We start from the raw sequence: 18,733 nt of genomic DNA on the forward strand, positions 1-18,733 counted from the left end.
CAAATATCCCTTGATAGCTCTATCACTTTGTATTTAAACCTCAATCTAGACTTTCCATAACCACATTTAAAGCTGCTGCTCTCATGGACTTCTGGACCATTTAATCCTGAGAGGATCGGTCTCTGAGGGAGAGGTATGACCATGTGACCACCTACAAAATGTAGCCTTATAAATGTGATGAGTCTGATCACTGTTGATAAATAGAATGTTTCACTTTCAGGTTCAGTCATATATCCAGCAAATCCTTGAAGGACTTGGGCACATTCACAGCATGAACATCTTGCATCTGGATATTAAAGTGAGATTTGGGATCACATCACCATTGTATGATCGATTGTAGCTATATTTTTGACGTACATTTTGACTTACATTTTGCCTCATTCCCTCCTTTTGTGATCCCTTCAGCCCGAAAATATCCTCATGGTGTATCCACCCAGAGATGAGATCAAAATCTGCGACTTTGGCCTCTGCCAGGAAATAGACACATCCAGACATCAGTACAGCATGCTAGGAACTCCAGAGTTTGTTGCCCCTGAGATCGTTCACCAAGAACCAGTAACTATAGCCACCGATATTTGGTAGGTTCTTCTGATGATCAGTTTCACTTGGGTCAGACTGTATCTGCACAGAACAACACACAAAGTGCTCAAGTATTTAGACAGTTCCCGCATCTGCAATGTATTCATTATGGAAACTCTCTGTGATGAATGTAAATATAAATGAGGCACCATGAGAAATCTCTTTTATTCTCTCCTCAGGTCTGTGGGTGTTATAGCTTATTTGTGGTACGTATCACTGTTCTTCTGACATACAGTATCAAAGATATATGTACCTATGTATCTATCAGCTATTCACACAATATTTTGTTCTGACAGTCTGACATGCCGGTGCCCATTTACGGGTGAGACGGACCGTGCCACACTGCTGATGGTGGGGGAGGGGACCCTGAACTGGGACGCTCCTGAAGTTATCTACAGGACCCCCGAGGCCCAGAACTTCCTTCATATGGTCCTGCAGGCAGATCCAGAGTAGGAAATCTTTATGTTATCATTTTTACAGCGCTACTTATCACAAATCCAGTTACATACATGTGGAAAAATCTGATTATTAGCCGCGTTTGATTTAATATTAATATAAAATTAATTGAATTGAGTTTTAAAGACAATTCATTTGAGTCATCATTTCTCCTCTACCAGGAAGCGGCCGTCTGCCTTTGAATGCTTGAGCCATGAATGGTTACAGGTGAGATGAAATGAAACATCTTAACAGTTTAAAATGAAACCTTTTTGGATTATACAACTTCTGATGAACTCATCCTCATAATTACATATTTCATTCTTGGTCAGGATGAGCATGTAGGAGAAGATACAGATGAAATCAACACAAAGCTTTTAAAACCTTTCATCTCAAGAAGGAAATGGCAGGTAAGTGTATAAGTCTCGCTCATGCATCGTATCTTTCCTCTTTCCTTTTCATTCTGTTGGTTCAAGATTCAAGATGTTTATTTGTCACATTCCTATACATACATGGTCTGTCTCCCCAGCGTTCTTTGACTTCTATCGGTTCAGTCCTCACGCTGAGGCCCATTCCTGAGCTGCTGGGCGCTCCTCTCAGGGAGACGTCAGTGACGATCCCCCGGGAGCCCCAGGAACACAGCAGCTCCTCAGTGAGCAGCGGCTCCTCATCTGAGTATGATGAGGCAGACTCCTGGGACTTTTTCCAGCACTGCAGCCCGGCCGAAGAGGAGGACGAGGTGGAAACGGAGGACGACTATGACCCCGTAATGGAGAGGTCACAGATCCCAGAGCCTTATGCCAAACTCCACTTGGATACAAAGGATGTGATGCTAATGGAGGAGTCGGAAGAGGAGATGGGAGGAAGGACAAGTGTGCTAGAGCGGAGTGTGAGCAAGCAATCGGTTGCTTCCTCAGATATTTCCGGTCAACAGACACCTCTGATGGAGCGTAGGATCAGCAGGGACAGTAGTCCATCTCTTTACTTATCTGAAGGGGAAGAAGGTTCAGGAAGCGATGGCAGTCGCATCCCTCGTGGCAGCGTGATCAGAAGCACTTTCTACAACACATCTCATCAGCTCTCACCCATGTCTGCCAGACATATGACATTACGGGACAAGTTTCAGGTCAAAAAGCAGGAGAGAGGCCGCAAGCCACTTCGCAGAAGCATGTCTGGACGCCTCAATGAGCCTCTTATTGAATACGTAGAGGATGAGACAGAAGTGAACCGTGGGCAGAGACGAGGACCTGCACAGCCCAGCATGCAGAAGTCCTCTTCGTTTGATAGTGGCGATGTCATCTCCCGCAACTTACCCCTTCATAGGAGGAGCAGGTCTCTTGATGAGTACTCTCGAAGATCTCCCAGTTCACCCAAACGGACACAACCGAGCGTAGAAGAAGGCACTCAAAGCATGAAGGAGGATTTCACAGATGATGAAGTGGTAGTAGGGAAAAAGCTGTTGCCTCTCCCAAGCCCTCGACGAGCCACAAAAAGAAGGGACTCGGTTGCTCTGATCCAAGGAGACCTTGGCAGAGGATCTTTTGGACGAAAATTCTTAGCTGGAGAAAGAATGATCTCCCAGCTGGATCAGCAGCAGAGGGAGGGGGAGACCCTTGCTAGCTCCCAGGGATCCTTGGCTGAATCGTATAATTTGGAGCATCTGGGCTCGGAGTCTTCAAGCAGACTCAGTTCATGTGAGGATCTGAGTCATGCTCATCTGTCAGTAAGACACAGATCTGGTGGGAGAGACCCTCAGATTCCACCGTCTCTTCACTCACTCGGGCAATCAGAAGAGGAATCTAAACACAGGAGCTTGTGTCCCCAGGCACCACCGCGCAACCGCACACGTTCCAACTCAAACTTATCTACATGCAGCGATCGATCACTGAGGTCCAGCCCCAGCCCCAGCCCCAGTGTCAGCCTCTCCTCACTCCAAGCTCCAGAGAGGCCCCCCAGGTCCAGGGACAAGAAGGAGAGCTCGGGCCTCCAGAGGCACGCATCAGCTCCGGCCCTTGAGGTCGCAGTACCCACAGGAAAGTCACCCAGGCTGGGATTGCTGAAGATCTTCCGGAGGCAGTCCTGGACTGGGCACTCCTATTCCCAACTGGATAGCACAGAGCAGGGACCCACACTAGGGCAGATCATGAAACCAGATACTCCCACCATGTCTTTAAGGAAGAAAATAAGTGCTTCCGCCTCCAGCCTGACCAAACTCTTTACCAGGTCCTCCAGTAAAGAGGATGTGAGTAAAGGAGGTAAGCAACTGCACATTTGGTCCATGATACTGATCATTAAGCCAGAAATTAGACAAAATGATTGTAAATGTCTCAGTCCGTCCCTGATTTCAATTGTTAAATCCAGTCCAATGTACTGAGCTTTTGCTGTGTTTATTGGTTGTTTATTACAGGGCCAATAGTAAAAGGATCAAGTCCCACCCCTTCAGAAAAAGAGCGTGCAAAGCCAAAAAAGACCTCTAAACTCATGTCTTCATTTAAAATACCTGCTTTCAAAAAGACAAAAGGTAAAGAACATTCTACATTCTGTAAATGATGCATCCTAATCCCCAACCGAGCTGAAAGCCTTCTGCTATTACTTTGCCTCTGTGTCTTTGTGCTGCTCTCCCTTCACGTTCAGACCTCCCAGTGCGCCCCAGCAGGCCTGATGTGTTCCAGCTGGACGGAGGTGCAGTCCTGCTGGTGTGGAAGGCAGTCCGCTCAACTTTCCCTGTTGTTTACTGTGTGCAGTCCTGTACAGATGGTGCGTTTCAAAGAGAGGATACTAACTATATACTGTAACTGTCCATAAAGGATTCCAGAGTAAAGCTGCTGTGCCTCCTCAGGTAGCGACTGGTCCGTCCTGTCAGAGGAGGTGACCGATAGCTGTTACGTGGGTAGGGACTTACCCAAAGGAGCTTCGTACGTCTTCAGGGTGGGCTGCATCACCAAGACAGGAGCCGGACCTTTCAGTGACCCGTCATCGCCCGTTGTGATGGCAACGCACCCTGAGGGCAAGGGGAATGATTTGTCAAAGCTGTGTGGTGTCGCTCGTATTTATCGTGTGTTTGTGTCCCATTTCATGCTGATGACTTTTATTGTGTTATTTTTAACCCATTATCTAGAGTCTCACATTCCTCTCATCCAAACTGAGACGCCGGGGTCAAAGGTCGGTGGGTCAGGTGACAAGATTTACAGCTTCCTCTCTGAGATCAACAGGTAGGATTTTCAATTGAAATGCTCTTAAATTACTTTATAGTTCCTCTCTTTTCTCTTACTTTACTTTATTTTTGTAGTGACGCTGGTACTTCCGCTAATATTCAGTTGTTTGATCTTTTGTTTTCCTCTGCGTCAGGGGTCGTTTCAGCGTAGTTACGGAGTGCAGGGACGAGCAGACTCGGCGAACGTTTGCCGCCAAGATCACCCCGTACCAGGCAGAGCAGAGACAGATGGTGCTGAGGGAGTTTCAGCTGCTGAAGAGGCTTCATCACACACACCTGGTCCAGCTGCACGCTGCCTTCATCACCTCCTGCTACCTGGTGTTAGTGGAGGAGCTCTGTCTTGGCAAAGAGCTGCTCTCCAGTCTGGCCCAAAGGTAAAAGGCCCAGGGCCACGTTGTGTGGATGGATTTGTACATAGAGAAACTTAAATTCTAAGTGTTTCCAATTTTTTATTGTCATTGTTGGTGGGTGGGTGTCTGTGTGGAACGCTTTGGTCTAGAGCGTCTAATATCTGGGCCATGAAATTTTACAAGGGTACTTATTACCCTCAGGGGATGCTTCCTAATGACCATCAGGGTAAATGCGCTACTTGTACAAATGATCTCATGGGTTATTATTGCAATGAATTGTACGGTAATGCTCCCCAAAGGACGACTCTCCGCTTTGCTCCCTCACCGCCCTCAGCTCACTATTAGCTCAATGTTAACAGACTGATTGCATGGAACCTCGCTGAGCACCTTCGTGTTGCCGCAGGGATACTGGTGGGTGATATAAATATGGAGCCTCAGTGTTTGTGTGTGTGTGTGTTCCTCCTCCTCTCACAGGGATCAGTATTCAGAGTCGCACGTCGGAGAGCTGCTAATTCAGATTCTGAGCGCTGTGGACTACCTGCACAGCCGCCGCATCATCCACCTGGACCTGAAGTCTGATAACATGCTGGTGAACGACCACAACCATCTGAAAATGGTCGACTTGGGCTCGGCTCAGTCCTTCGTCCCTGGCCAGCCGCTCAACATCGAGCACATCCAGGGTGTGTCGGAGAGCAAAGGTATCATCTTATTTCTTGTTTAAATGTCAGTATTTTATAGATATTCAACTTAAATTGTTGTTCCTCTAATGTACTAATCCATTACTTAACTGTCGTGACCTCTACAGAAGTCAACAACAAAGGTGAGCTGTCAGAAGACAATGGATCGATGGATGGAAATAACTTCAACGCCAACACACAATCAGCCGATCCTATAACTTTAAATAGAAACCAAGTCCATGTTCCATTCTTACTATTCTCTCTGATATCATACTGTTCCTTAGATCTGATTTTATCACAGTTCAGCTTTGAGATGAGTATCCCTTTGCCGGCAGCACAGATTGATCCATGTTCTCTTGTCTGTGTGTTTTGTCAGTCTATATTGTCCTTCCCAAAGCTCCGGAAATCCTTGAAGGACAGGGTGTTGGACCTGAGACTGATGTGTGGGCTGTTGGAGTCCTGTCCTTCATCATGTACGTTTGAAGACATCGGTTACAAAATGAAACATCCATGATTTGAAGGATACACTGCATGGTGTTTTTGAATTTCCTCTTTCTTGGGTTGTCTTTGTCTAGGCTGAGTGCAGAGAGTCCGTTCCATTCAGAGATCAGCTGGGAGAGAGACCGGAACATCAAGAAAGGGAAGATCCAGTTTGGACGGTGTTACCCGGGCCTGTCCGAGGGAGCTTTGACCTTTATGAAGGCCACCATGAATAATAAAGCCTGGTGAGTGTCTTCCTTACCGTGTAAGTCTGAGTAACACACAACATGCTGAACAACTGGATGAGGAGATTGAATTCTTATTGATCTACACTCTTTTATAGGGGGAGACCCACAGCAGCTGAGTGCCTCCAGAACCCTTGGCTGCGTTGCCACCGCGGCTCTGCCAAACCCAGAGACTCCAAGCTGTGTTTCTCCACTGACAAGCTCAAAGCGTACCTGAAGCAGAGGGAGGTGAAGCGAGACCAGGTCCGCACCAAGCTACAGGGTCCCTTCTTCCAGTAAGGCACAAAATACAAAGAACATGCCCGCTCCCTAATACCCGTGGGCCTAATTGGGGTGTGTAGGGGTGTGTTTACGGTGTGTTTGTAGCTACCAGGAGCCAGCTGAGATGATGAAAATGATTGTGGTGTTCTCTAATAAAGAATATGTGATGCGTCTTAATAACTTTTTCAAAGCGTACGTATACATTAGGTTGTATATGTGTGCTGCTGTTTGGCTTTGGTTTATATGGAAACAATATCAGGGATAGTAAGGATAGTAAGTCCGTGATGCAATGATCGCCCTCTGTTGCATGACCTGTAAAGTTTGAATGTATTTTGTTTTAAATGTCAGCATTGCTTTTCTCTTACAGATAGCAGATGTGCCGTATTTCTGAGTGCTTTATCATTTACAGATATCTTCTTCCATCTGGTTATGATGTTTAAATAAACAAATGTTGATTAGAAGATTCAATTTGGATGCTTCTGAAAATGAGATTATGGATTAGGTTTATTAAATGAAAGATTAATAATAAGTGATCAAAACGCTGTCCCCATGTTTTCTATTCAACTTCTGTTGCTTACAAACACACACACACACACACACACACATGCACACATATGATGTCATCCTTTGAATCGTAGTCATCATGTGAGTCATATTTCATTCACAATCATAAATATTTAATAACTACGAGGGAATTCATTTGTACTGTTTTAGAATCTGACAAGACAATTAAATAAGTGTGACAAATATTTCTCAGGTTAAGTTTATAAGTTTTCCCTTCCAGACATTGAGCATGAACATAAACACTTCTACATGACATCCCACTGTTCTCCCTGTGTGACTCTTTCCCACCTGAGCTTCACTGTGAGAGCAAACTTCTGGCCTCGATACTCTGAGGATAAAAAAAGAAGATGAGCAGAAACCTTCCTCCACAACAGAGTTTATTTTAGGTGAATTTGTTGAGTTATTCATGCTGGAGTCGTACGTGTTCCTTTTGTGCCCCAGCAACAGAAAGTTTGGATTGTTTCCTCTTTAGGATTTGGCCTCCAGAACCTTTGTAATTTCCTGTAGAAAGAGAGATGAGAAAAAAATGGTAGGATAAGTTTAAATTGGTGGAGCGTCAGTGTATAGCAGCAAGACGGCACGGGTAAGAAATGCTGATTTTAGCTGCAATGTTTCCTTTTCCTGTAAATGATGTGACTCACTTCGTTGAGGATATCTTTTAGCTGCTCATAGGCTTTCTCCAGGTCATCATTGATGATAACACAGTCAAACACTCCCGGCTCCTTACCTGAAAGAGATAAACGTTATGTTGTGTTTTCCAGCATTTTGTCCTTAAATGGAGGCATATTTGCAACTTACTGAGCTCCATGTCAATACGTGCTGCCTCCAGGCGTTTCTGTAAACTCTCCTCGGTTTCTGTCTGTCTGTCTCTGAGACGTTTCTCCTGGGAGGGGAACAAAAAATGCTGCTTTACAAATGTTTAGCAATGTAATGATTTCACAAGATTGAGTCCATTCTTTATTGACAATCCAGACGTTGTCACAACTTAACATTTGCACTGTTGTTCCATCTACTTCACACAAGCATGGACGGAGCCTCAACAAGAACACTGAAGTGAGAAGTGCTGATATGGACAGAATGAAAGACTTTTACCAGGATCTCCATGGACGGAGGCTGGATGGAGATGTAGATGGGGTTCAGATCAGTCTCCTTAATCCTGTTCACCCCCTGGATGTCCACGTCCAGGATGCAGATTAGATTCTTGGCCTGCACATCTTCAATGGCAGCTTTACTGGAGAATGATTGAATAGTTACAAAGTAACATATTAGATACAAAGCTGTTTTACCAACCAGGACTAAACATCTGAAGAGAGCAAATACTGTGCGATCATGTCACTTTGTACTTCAAACATGCAGTGTTAAGGTAAGAGGATCACAGCGTTGAGCCAAGCTGCTCAGTGTGTGTGTGTGTGTGTGTGTGCGCGTGCGTGTGTGTTTTATCTTCAGAATAAGAGGAGATTAAACCACAAGAAGGTGCTGCAGTGTTGCACTTTCTGACCTAATGGAAGTTAAAGCTCCATCTGTCACCAGACTATTAGGGGCCCCAGGTGGTCCAAGGCCCCCAAGGCTACTTTATTATGCAAGGCAATAGACTTTGGTGGGTGATGGTGGTGAAAGGCTAATACATTCAGACTTTAATATGAAGAATTTGTAATTAGTTTTTATCTCTTACCTTGTTCCATACATGTTGCCGGAAAACTCTGCATTCTCTATGAACTCTCCGTTGTCGATGCCCTCCTGCATTGCCTCTCTTGTGGTGTAGTGATAGTCTGCAAGATGATATATTAATCATGAGGCCAGTTCAGCATTATGGAAACAAATGATTTCACAGAAAGGTGGTGTAAGAGCAACCAAAGACCCAATGGAAGGAGGCCCAGGCACAATGGTGGTTTTATGTGAGTGTGTGTGTGTGTGTGTGTGTGTGTGTGTGTGTGTGTGTGTGTGTGTGTGAATTGTGCTTATTGGATACAAAGTTCTGTCATTAACCATTGTTTTTGGACACAGGTGATTCTGAGGTGACCTCTGAGGATCAGCACATTACTACACAAGCATGTTACTACAGCGACCAGCATGGCAGCATCCTAATGGGGAAGGTGACAGCACGCAACCCATTAGCATGAACACGAGCAGCAGACTGAGGTGTAAACAAACACTGGTTGGTTTTTTTAAGCAGCACTGAGAAAAGAAAGCTACAATTCCGAAACTTTGTCTGTTTCCAATGAATCAGTCAGCATGAAAAGCTGCTTTTATTCAGACTGACTTTTGACATACAGGCTGAATTGTTTTCCTGTGATGCTAATGGTTGGTTGCAAATCATCGCTCATCACTGCTCAATCAACCACAGTGGGAAATGGGAGTTAACCCTGTGAGGCTTCACAGGGGGTTATTTTCAAAAGCTTTTTACTCCAAAGTGTAGACTGTGTGAGACAAAATGAATGATTTAATTTTGTTTTTTGGTCACATGACTATAGACTAAGTATCCATTGAGGTCGTGCCAGGATGATGAAAGTAACCCCCATCCCTCCGCTTCAAGACTGATCAGGAATCACACTAAGGTCACCTTCATCTGTGGTTTCTGATTCGTTAGGACACGAAAATGAGGTAGACTTTTTTAATTCCTCAGAGGATAAGACGGCTGCTACAGGCAGTAAAGCAGCCCCCAGAAGGAAGGGGAGCTTGTTCAGCCCTATGGAGAAAACAAAACAGGCACAGAGAGAGGTTTATCCCTTTATATCAAGGGGGTCAAGAGCCATTTGTGCAGTTCACTTAGGAGTAAGAAGTATTGTGGACGGGGCAGGCGGGGGAAGCAGGTAGCAGGGAAACAAAGAGATGCATGCTTGTGTTTGTCTGTATAAGAAAGACAAACACAGTCCTGATCCAGGGAACCACACACACTGTATGATGGAGCTGTGGGACTGTACCTTTGCCGTCTTCCTCTCCTGGTCGAGGCTTTCTGGTCGTGTCTGTGAGAAGGATTTCATCATGAACACCCACACAGAGACACAAACTCAGGACTGTCACATAGATGGGGAAAGTTTCATTATAATGTAATATTATGAAGATATACTGGTCAGTGCACAATGACATCATCAGTGTTGAGTTGTACTCAAACGTACGTGACACACTGAATCCAAAAACACCCTCATGCTCCTTCATCAGCCTCTTCATCAGAGTGCTCTTCCCTGCTCCAGAGGGGCCGCTCAGCACCACAGGCCTCGGTCCTGACATGGCTCTGACTGTCACACACACACACACACACACACACACACACACACAGACAGACAGACAAGATAGTGTTAAGGAAAAGACAGCAATTTCTGTCATATAATTAACTTCATTCATGTAATTGAAGTTACTGAATTGGAGTTAAAATCGAATAAGCAACTCAAAAGTAAATCGTATCATAAAAAGGTAGTAAAGCTAAAATATTCTAGAGTAATAGAAAAAGTAAAAGTACTCATAATACGGTTTTAGTTTTGCTGCACACACACAAACATACACAGACCACATACACCTCTAATCAAACCCCACAAGGCTCTCTGTCGTGTTCAGTGAGAATCTTTTGATCTAGGTCATCAGCTGCCCTCAAACATCCCAGCTTGCAAAAGGCTGTAAAGACTCCTGTTTCCTTATTTACATGTAGTGACGCCTTCATTGTTTCAATGCAAAGGGTGTGTGTGTGTGTGTGTGTGTGTGTGTGTGTGTGTGTGTGTGTGTGTGTGTGTGTGTGTTAGGGATGCGTGTGAAGGGTCAGTGGGGATAGGCGGAGGTCTCTGGCTCATTTACAATCCCAGAGTCTACAGAAAAGCTTCCTGGAAGTCAGAGTCTTCATCGTTGTCTTCACATGTACTTTTAGAGTAGAACTGCAACGTTTCATCATTTTTATTTCTTCAAGTATCATCATAAATCCTTTTCTCTGAACTTCTATTCTCATAAAAATAGACTAAGCTATTCTAGACTTCTACTCTGTATCTTTACACAAACAACTCATCTTATTTATGTTTAAGCATTAAGCTCATAAATACAATATGCTGCACTAATAAACGATCAGGATTGAACAAATCAAAAGTCCCTCTTACCTTATCTCTCAGTGAGTGTGCAGTGTCTCACAGCAGATCAGTCTTCAACCAGGCTACTTAATGAACTGTAAAAGCACTGCGGTGTGTGTGTGTGTGTTTGTGTGCGTGTGTGTGTTTGTATGTCAGATGAGGCAGCTCAGTGTCAATCTAAATTACCGCCACCTCCCATCAGCTCACTGACCAATCACACGTGTGCATACTGGCTGGTTTATATACACAAACACAAACTGTAGGGATTCCTATAAACCATGGCAACGGATCACACAGGAGAAAGACATTCAACACCAAACTGAATAAACTGTGCACACATGCCGTTTCCCATATGTTTAAACTGTCAAGACGTCCAGAGAGACCCACATCCTTCAGCTGAGTGCAGTAACCAAGCAAACGGACTTCTCGTGGTGTTCATTACTTAATATAACATCCAGGTATTCCCCCATGAGTTGTGCAGGGTGTCTTTAAATCCCATTTTTCCTTTGTTCTGTTTCTTTTGTCACTCAGCTACTTCTGCATACTTTAACCCACAGACAGCAACACGCTGTATCCAGTATCCATGACGGCTGTGACCTGTAGTGTTCATCTCTTCCATATGTTCTTATGAGAATTTTAACTGCTTTTCAATTGTGGCGACTTTAAGATACTTTAGATTTGAACGTTTTTCCAGCCTTCTCCATGTGTGTGTGTATTGTGTCCTGTCAGAGTGGAGGAGGTTGAAGCTGATTGGCTGTCAGCTCTGCACTCTAGATTCAGATGTTGCAGACAACAACAACTTAACTTCAAAAACTTGTTAAACTCTTAATACCTTCCACAATTTTGACACTTCATAAATGATGAATACATAGAAACTTAGATATTAAGAATGTGTTTTTTACTGACATGTGTGTGACATTTGGTCCTGATTTGGGGAGGCAGTAGTCGAGTGGGTAGAGCTTCCGCTTAAGAACCGGAGGGTTGCCGGTTCGAGTCCCTGCCGAGGTGCCCCTGAGCAAGGCACCGAACCCTCAATTGCTCCCCCCTCTGCGAAGGGTGGTAATATAATGTAATGTAAGTCGCTTTGGATAAAAGCGTCTGCCAAATGATCGTAATGTAATGTAATGATTTTCCACAGCTGGTCTACTGTTGTGTTTTCACCTCAGAAAAGTCTTTTTGGTCTTTTTCAACTTGTTTTTCAGATACAGATTCCGAATTTTAAATACTTTTCCAGCCATTTTATATTAAAATACATTGAGATTCCCTCCAGGCTCTTCCAGTTGTCTATGAGACGTGATTGCGCCCGAGTGGTCTGAGAATAGCAGGGTTTAGTGTCTCACCACTCCCAAAGAGCTGAGATGGGCTTGAGCTGGCTAATCCTGCAACGACCCACTTCTAAAAGACACACACACGCGCGCGCACACACTACAGACACTCCTCAGAAATAGGTTGTGACCCGCACACTGCCTGTACACAACATCCACAAGCTCAACAAGTGAAAATTCATCCATAGAACTCCAGCACAATTTAAAGACTCATCAGCTTTTTTACACACAAGTTTTATTGTAGTAACATTGATAAAGTTTTAGATTGAATGGTCCTATACAAAGAAACACACCAAAGACAAAGACAAAAATGAATCTACTGTAAATGTTCCCCACCTACAGGGATCTAAACAAATGATAAATGATCTAAGAAGCAAAGACTAACTGTACAGTAAATACAGCTGGGTAGTTCAACTTCATATACACACACACACACACATATACCATTTCAAACATACACAAAACTATGTACATGTGCTTTGCATGTGATTCAACTTTTTTGTTTTCATAAAACAGACAGAGGGTTACAAAATTGATAAATATTGTCCCAAAGCATTTTTTTTCCCATTTGTGTTTCGGTGCCTGAGCTTTCCTTTGCGTTGAAGTTTCGCCTATGATTCTTCCGACCTGGATGAAGTTGCAGCAGGAACATGGGATACTGTACAGGGCTTTGAATGAAGGTCAAAGTTCACACACACACACACACAGACAGACCACACTCACGCACTCGCCGCTCGGGTGGGGGTGAGATCACACTGACAAACATGTAGGATCAAAGATGGTGTGAGGAGGACGAGGGTGGGATTCTTTGACAGGCCAGCTGCCCACAGGTCCACCCCTGATTGGTTAAAATGTGAGAAGCCCCTGCCCCTTTGACTCCGCCCTTGGCTGCGGCTGGCCGGCTGCGTCACAGGTAAACCCGCCTCAGGTCTCCAGGTGAAGTGATGGTGTTGCACTGAGGACACAGCTTCTTTGCTCCCTGGGGGCAAAAACAATAAGCATCACTGACTGCAGCATGCAATTTGTATTGTCATAAATATATTTGATAACTTGAAGGTTTACCAGCGTTCGAAGCCAACACTCCTCACAGTGAACATGCCAGCACTGGATGGATGTGAGGGGAGTCGTGTAAGTGTCCTGCAGAGACACAAAGAAGGGATTCATTCGTTGCAGTACGCACAGCTGCCACTAGATGTCGACACAAAGCTGCAGGAAGTGTCTAAGCCAGGGGTCTTCAACGTTTTACATGACAAGGACTCCCAAACTGACTGAGAGATGGAGCAGGGACCCCCTACTATATATATTGTATAAAATTGTGTTTTATATCAAACTGGGCACAGTGCCATGTATAAACATGGCTGCCCTGTTATTGTGCGTTCAATTCTAAGCTATTCAGTGACGTGCAGTGAGGTTGGCTGTGAGGTTTGTGGCTGGGGAGGCACCGACTCTTTCAAAGTCGAGATTTACAAATATATGAATTCAACCACTGCTCTCTCTCAAATGCCACAAATTCACACAAATTGATGCCATTGCAGCCTGGATGCTGTGTCTGAAAGTCTTGCCTTTAGAGAATGTGTATCACAAATCCCTCTGAGAAAGGTGCTTCACTTAAACGACACACACAACACGATCACTCAGAGGGAATATGAGATGGGCTTGGCTTGAGTACGATACACACACTAAAGCATTTACCTACCAAAGGCTGTGTGATTCAAACCAGCATTATGATCATATCATTCTGAAAGTTCACTGATTAACCCTTTATATAGAACACTTTGCCTTATAGGGAACATATATGTTTACATTGTTTATCCTAGTTTGTTTGCTGTCAATTTAATGGAGGGAATTGTGAATCGACATATATCATCATCATATCAACACTATAGGATGATAAACAATAATACAGATTTATTGCTGTGCGCTGCAGGAGCATGACTGTGGTTTGTGTGTGTTCTGTGTGTGTGTGTTCTGCACTCTGTCACCCTCATACTCACCATGCAGATGAGGCATTTAAATCTGTCCCCTTTAGACAACTGCTTCTCCAAATCTCTTATTCGAGCTTTAAGTGCATCCAGAGTTGTCAGCGTGGAATCCTCTGAGAGCCTGCACACACACACACACACACACACACACAGAGACACACACAGGAGACAGGGGCGTGTACGGGTTAGGCAGACACTGGAGACTCATTTATAAATCGAAGACAGATTAAATTATTCGCTGGCCAACATGGACACTGAGCGTGAAATTTAGCAGCAATCACATCGCCTGCATTCCCTGTCTCATTTATCATAAGCAGAGGAGGAGGAGGGTGGGGGGGAATGGGGTTTGGTGGGGGGGGGGCAGGTGTCAGGGTCCTCACGGAGATCAGCATACACACTCGCACACATACACACAATTACAGGCTGGTGGCACACGTGCGTCCGTACTGTACGGACAGGCAGACGGGCTGCAGGCATTAAGTGTGATGAAATGTGTGCGTCGCCTCCCATCACCTTGATTGATGATATCATCACATTGATACAGTGAGATTATGCTGTGCACGGGGCAGCTGGCCTGTGCTGCTACACCACACACACACCACACACACACACACACACACACACAAAGTGATATTAATCCAGCGTCCGGATAACCGAAACACGCTTTACAGAACGGGACGGTTCCGCTTCCTCAGCTCTGATTGGCTGATTCACACCTGGGACTGTTTTGTTTCCCTGCCGCTCACCCGGTGCATGCTGGGATACGATAACAGGAACACACAAACACAAGAGGGATGAAGGAATGATTGATTGCTATTGATTTTTGTTCAACCTGCGTGTTTATAAGACAGAAAATAAAAAGCTCATGTATCAAACTCCTTTTATCACAGGAAGACGACGGCCCCATAAATGACAGATATCGATTTGAAACATAAAGTTATGAGCTTTTAAAGAGCTGAAGTGGTCGAGTCTAATAGCTTTAATGCAGAGTTGAGAAACAATATGTTTTAATGCTTCAATATTGATCTCATGTTCCTGGATTCTGCTCTTTTCTCTTTGTTCTCCCATACAAACCCTCCTGATCATTACAGGGAGAAGAATTCATGTATTAATGCTCTATATATGTTCTGTTATTAAGTGAATGAGGAGTTCAACCCTCTCAGCTTTCTAAACTACATCAAACTGTAAACATAAATAAATACAACATCCTGGTATAACTAAGGAACCAGGTGAGGAGTCAGAAGTGTCCACACTCACGTCTCTATCTCCGTGTTCTTGCAGGTCTTGGGGAGCCCAGATGTGCTGCCGTCTTTGGTCTCTGCACAGCTGGTAGAGGGACTCCCTGAGACAACAACACAACACAGAGCAGCAGGTTTGACTTTGATTTGATGCTTAACTGTACAGCAAACAATGTCGTTCAGTTCTACTCTGACGCTTCTCACAGAACAGAAGAAGCTTTGATTTCATCCCTATGTGTCTTCACAGTTGACTCACCCTCATTTGACCACTTGGAAAAGTCCAGGTTTATTCTGGAATCAGGCAGTCCACTGCAAAACAATAAAAACTCATTCAAAAGCTTCGAAAATAAATAAATGATGAATGTATTGTTGTGTTGTTCTATGTGATGACAGCACAGATACACACACACACACACACACACCTCACTGTGGCCTCTTTGGAGCTTTCTGCTGAACAGGGGATCACATCTGTGTCTGTGTATCTGAGAGCACAGAGCTTAGGAACACAGAACACACACTGATGACAAACACACTCATCTCCTCTTTCAAACCCACAGTGAAGTTAACTCCTGTTGCAGCACACGTCTTCTAAACCCCATCACGTTCTGAAGGATACTGCGCTCTGCCGTACTCCAGAGTGTCGTCTCCGTCCACGTCCAGATCTGCGTCGCTGTCCCGGCCCTCCTTAGACGTGGAGCTCACCAGAACGCCGCCTGCGAAGGTCAGAGCCCAGAGGGAAGAGGGCGGCACTGTTAGGACTCAGGTCACAATAAAGGGAATTTGTAGTTCTTGAAATGCTACGTTATCGCCTCCTTCAGCATCGTGCCTGCTCCTCTCTGTGTGTGTGTGTGTGTGTGTGTGTGTGTGTGTGTGTGTGTGTGTGTGTGTGTGTGTGTGTGTGGGTAACAGGTTTGCAGGTCAGAGCTTTTTGTTTGAGCAAAGTGTTTCCCTTTTAAAGCTCAAACCTCTGAGGCATCCCTGCTGCACGCCGTGATCGGGACTGAAAAGTTCACTGGTTTTTCAACTGCCACTCACTCACATTACTCACCCTCCACCGAGCAAGATCACACACAGGGGTACCTTGATGGCTCACACGCGCACACACACACACACACACACACACACACACACACACACACACACACACACACACACACACACACACACACACACGGAGCACGACACCACTTCATGCTTACCTTTGAACCCTCCGACCATAGACGTCATCTGTATCCTCCTCCTCTCATTCCACTCATCCTCTAACGGCGCCACTTCGGAAGAACCCTCCTAACACACACACACAAACACACACACACACACACATATATAAACACATACATATTCTCTCCGTCTCAGTGAATATCTCCATATGCCTCCCGTAGCCTGCAGCTATGTATCTGCTGCTGTGTTTTCATAGCTGTGAAGCAGCGCCGGTGGTGTTTTCACATGGATACACACTGAGCTGACAGTGAGCCTGATGCCATGTGAACACAGCCAGTGAGCGGCGTCAGAGGTCGGGACCACCGACATGCTCGCAACCTGACGTCCACCGGCTTCATCCAGTGTGTATCCGTCTCAGATTACAATAGAACCCCAGCCAGTGAATCAAACATCATCATCGTCATCATCATCCGTCTTTAGTACAAACACACACACACATACACACACACACACACACACACACACACACACACACACACACACACACACACACACACACACACACACACACACACACACACACACACACACACACACACCTGTATGTCCTCTGGTTTCCTCCTCTTCAGTTTTCCAATCCTGACTGGAGACAGAGAAAAGAGTGAAGATGTCATGGAAGAGTACAAACATCATTTAATGTTTGTTAAAAGATAGTGAGCGTTTGTTTTGACTTTGTTTCTTTCTAAACTCAAACTGAATATTCCCTCAGTATATTTAAATGTTAAAATATTAAAACATTGGACTCTGTGAACAAGTTTGACCATGTTCATTTACACAACCACACTCTCTTCTGTTAATGAAGTTCAAAAAGTTGAACTCTTCTCCTGTGAGACTGAAGAGGTGCAGCGACTTCACCACATCAGCTTAGGTAGCGACAAAACTGCCCCCCCCCCCCCTTCCCTCCAACCCATTTTCCTACTTGTCATCACCTCCTCTTCCTCCCCCCTCCTCCTCCTCCTCCTCCACTTTCCTCGCTGAGATGCTGATATAAAAGTTAACATGGCAGAACACCAACTGCCCCTCTCCTCCTGCTGTGACCTGACTGACTGCAGATTGCATAAGGGGACATTAAGTTTTAGAGTCTTCTAATTCCCGCTGGGTGACAGTGGGGCCCCAGGGTGTGTGTGTGTGTGTGGGTGTGTGTGGGTGGGGGGGTGGGCGAGGCCCACACACGCAAAGCTGGTGGCCGTGACCTGAGTGCCGCCATTCCAGCAGACATAATGAGGGTTAAAGAGACGGTCATAGATGAGGAGGAGCTCATCAAACACAGAGAGGAGAGGTTGATTAACCAATAGAGGAGAAGAACCCCCCCTGCCCCCCTTCCCGTCGGCTCCCCTCCTCTTCCTCCCTGACGTGTATTTAGAAGCTCATTATTCTGTCCCGTTATAAGGTCCAATAAAGGCTAACAGAGCTCGACAGCGCTGGCAGTTTGAAGAGTCAGCGAGGAGCCGCACACGCTAATAATAACAGGAGTGAGACTTTGACAGCGTCAGCCGCAGGTTCACGTCTGCGTCGCTGCACACACACACATGCGTACACACCACGCACACACACAGCATCACATTATAAATGGCCTCCCGTAGGTTGAAAATATATTTTGGGACATAATCATTATTTAGTCACCAGGAGCCGACACACACACACACACACACACACACACACACACATGGACACGGACACGGAGACTTTTTACTTCAACTGTTAAAGTTTGTGTTATTTTTGTTGGATCTTTTTTTAATTGAGACAGAAAATCTATGTGGAGAAATAGAGTTTGTGAAACTTCATCCCCTCAGTGAGACAAACTTTACACCAGACTAACTCGACTGAATACACATAAATACATAAACATAAACATAAAGACACTAATGTCAGAAATCTGAAACTGAATCACTAAATTGCCTCGAAAACCAAAATCATATTTAAATGATTTGCAAAGAATTTCCATCATTTGGTTTCTAATTCTATCAACCAACTATCGATCCCTGAAATAAGAGATGAGGTCATTTCCCCTTTTAAAATTGTAGAATTGGATTTAATAAAAAATAATTAGAATTTTAAAATTCCCCTTCTTAAAGCTGTTTCTCAGAGTGTGACCGTCGGCCCGTGATGGAGG

At 44.8% G+C, this 18,733-nt stretch overlaps 2 protein-coding genes across 2 annotated transcripts in view; one reads left to right on the plus strand and one right to left on the minus strand.

The window, feature by feature from the left end:
- Nucleotides 1-6,533, plus strand: part of obscna (obscurin, cytoskeletal calmodulin and titin-interacting RhoGEF a) — a 36,873-nt gene extending 30,340 nt beyond the window's left edge. Inside the window, exons 69-85 of the mRNA XM_076153122.1 lie at nt 73-133; nt 221-298; nt 406-578; nt 759-785; nt 876-1,028; nt 1,197-1,242; nt 1,347-1,424; nt 1,544-3,269; nt 3,422-3,535; nt 3,649-3,771; nt 3,854-4,021; nt 4,133-4,226; nt 4,363-4,602; nt 5,053-5,276; nt 5,632-5,728; nt 5,831-5,980; nt 6,079-6,533. Of these exons, the coding sequence (XP_076009237.1) occupies nt 73-133; nt 221-298; nt 406-578; nt 759-785; nt 876-1,028; nt 1,197-1,242; nt 1,347-1,424; nt 1,544-3,269; nt 3,422-3,535; nt 3,649-3,771; nt 3,854-4,021; nt 4,133-4,226; nt 4,363-4,602; nt 5,053-5,276; nt 5,632-5,728; nt 5,831-5,980; nt 6,079-6,259 (3,733 nt within the window). The 3' untranslated portion in view covers nt 6,260-6,533. The remainder of the gene's footprint in view (nt 1-72; nt 134-220; nt 299-405; nt 579-758; nt 786-875; nt 1,029-1,196; nt 1,243-1,346; nt 1,425-1,543; nt 3,270-3,421; nt 3,536-3,648; nt 3,772-3,853; nt 4,022-4,132; nt 4,227-4,362; nt 4,603-5,052; nt 5,277-5,631; nt 5,729-5,830; nt 5,981-6,078) is intronic.
- Nucleotides 6,534-7,199: 666 nt separating this feature from the next.
- Nucleotides 7,200-18,463, minus strand: guk1b (guanylate kinase 1b). Its single transcript, XM_076153169.1, has 8 exons — nt 18,436-18,463; nt 9,922-10,041; nt 9,727-9,768; nt 8,478-8,574; nt 7,898-8,036; nt 7,604-7,688; nt 7,447-7,532; nt 7,200-7,306 (listed from the first exon to the last, which is right to left on the minus strand). The coding sequence occupies exons 1-8, from the start codon at nt 18,461-18,463 to the stop codon at nt 7,274-7,276; spliced, it is 630 nt and encodes a 209-aa protein (XP_076009284.1). The 3' UTR covers nt 7,200-7,273.
- Nucleotides 18,464-18,733: the final 270 nt, after the last annotated feature.

Source organism: Genypterus blacodes, unplaced genomic scaffold (genome assembly GCF_046128005.1).
Source record: "Genypterus blacodes isolate CSIRO-AG114 ecotype Tasmania unplaced genomic scaffold, CSIRO-AGI_Gbla_v1 ptg000058l_1, whole genome shotgun sequence".
In the NCBI taxonomy this organism is placed as follows: domain Eukaryota; kingdom Metazoa; phylum Chordata; class Actinopteri; order Ophidiiformes; family Ophidiidae; genus Genypterus; species Genypterus blacodes.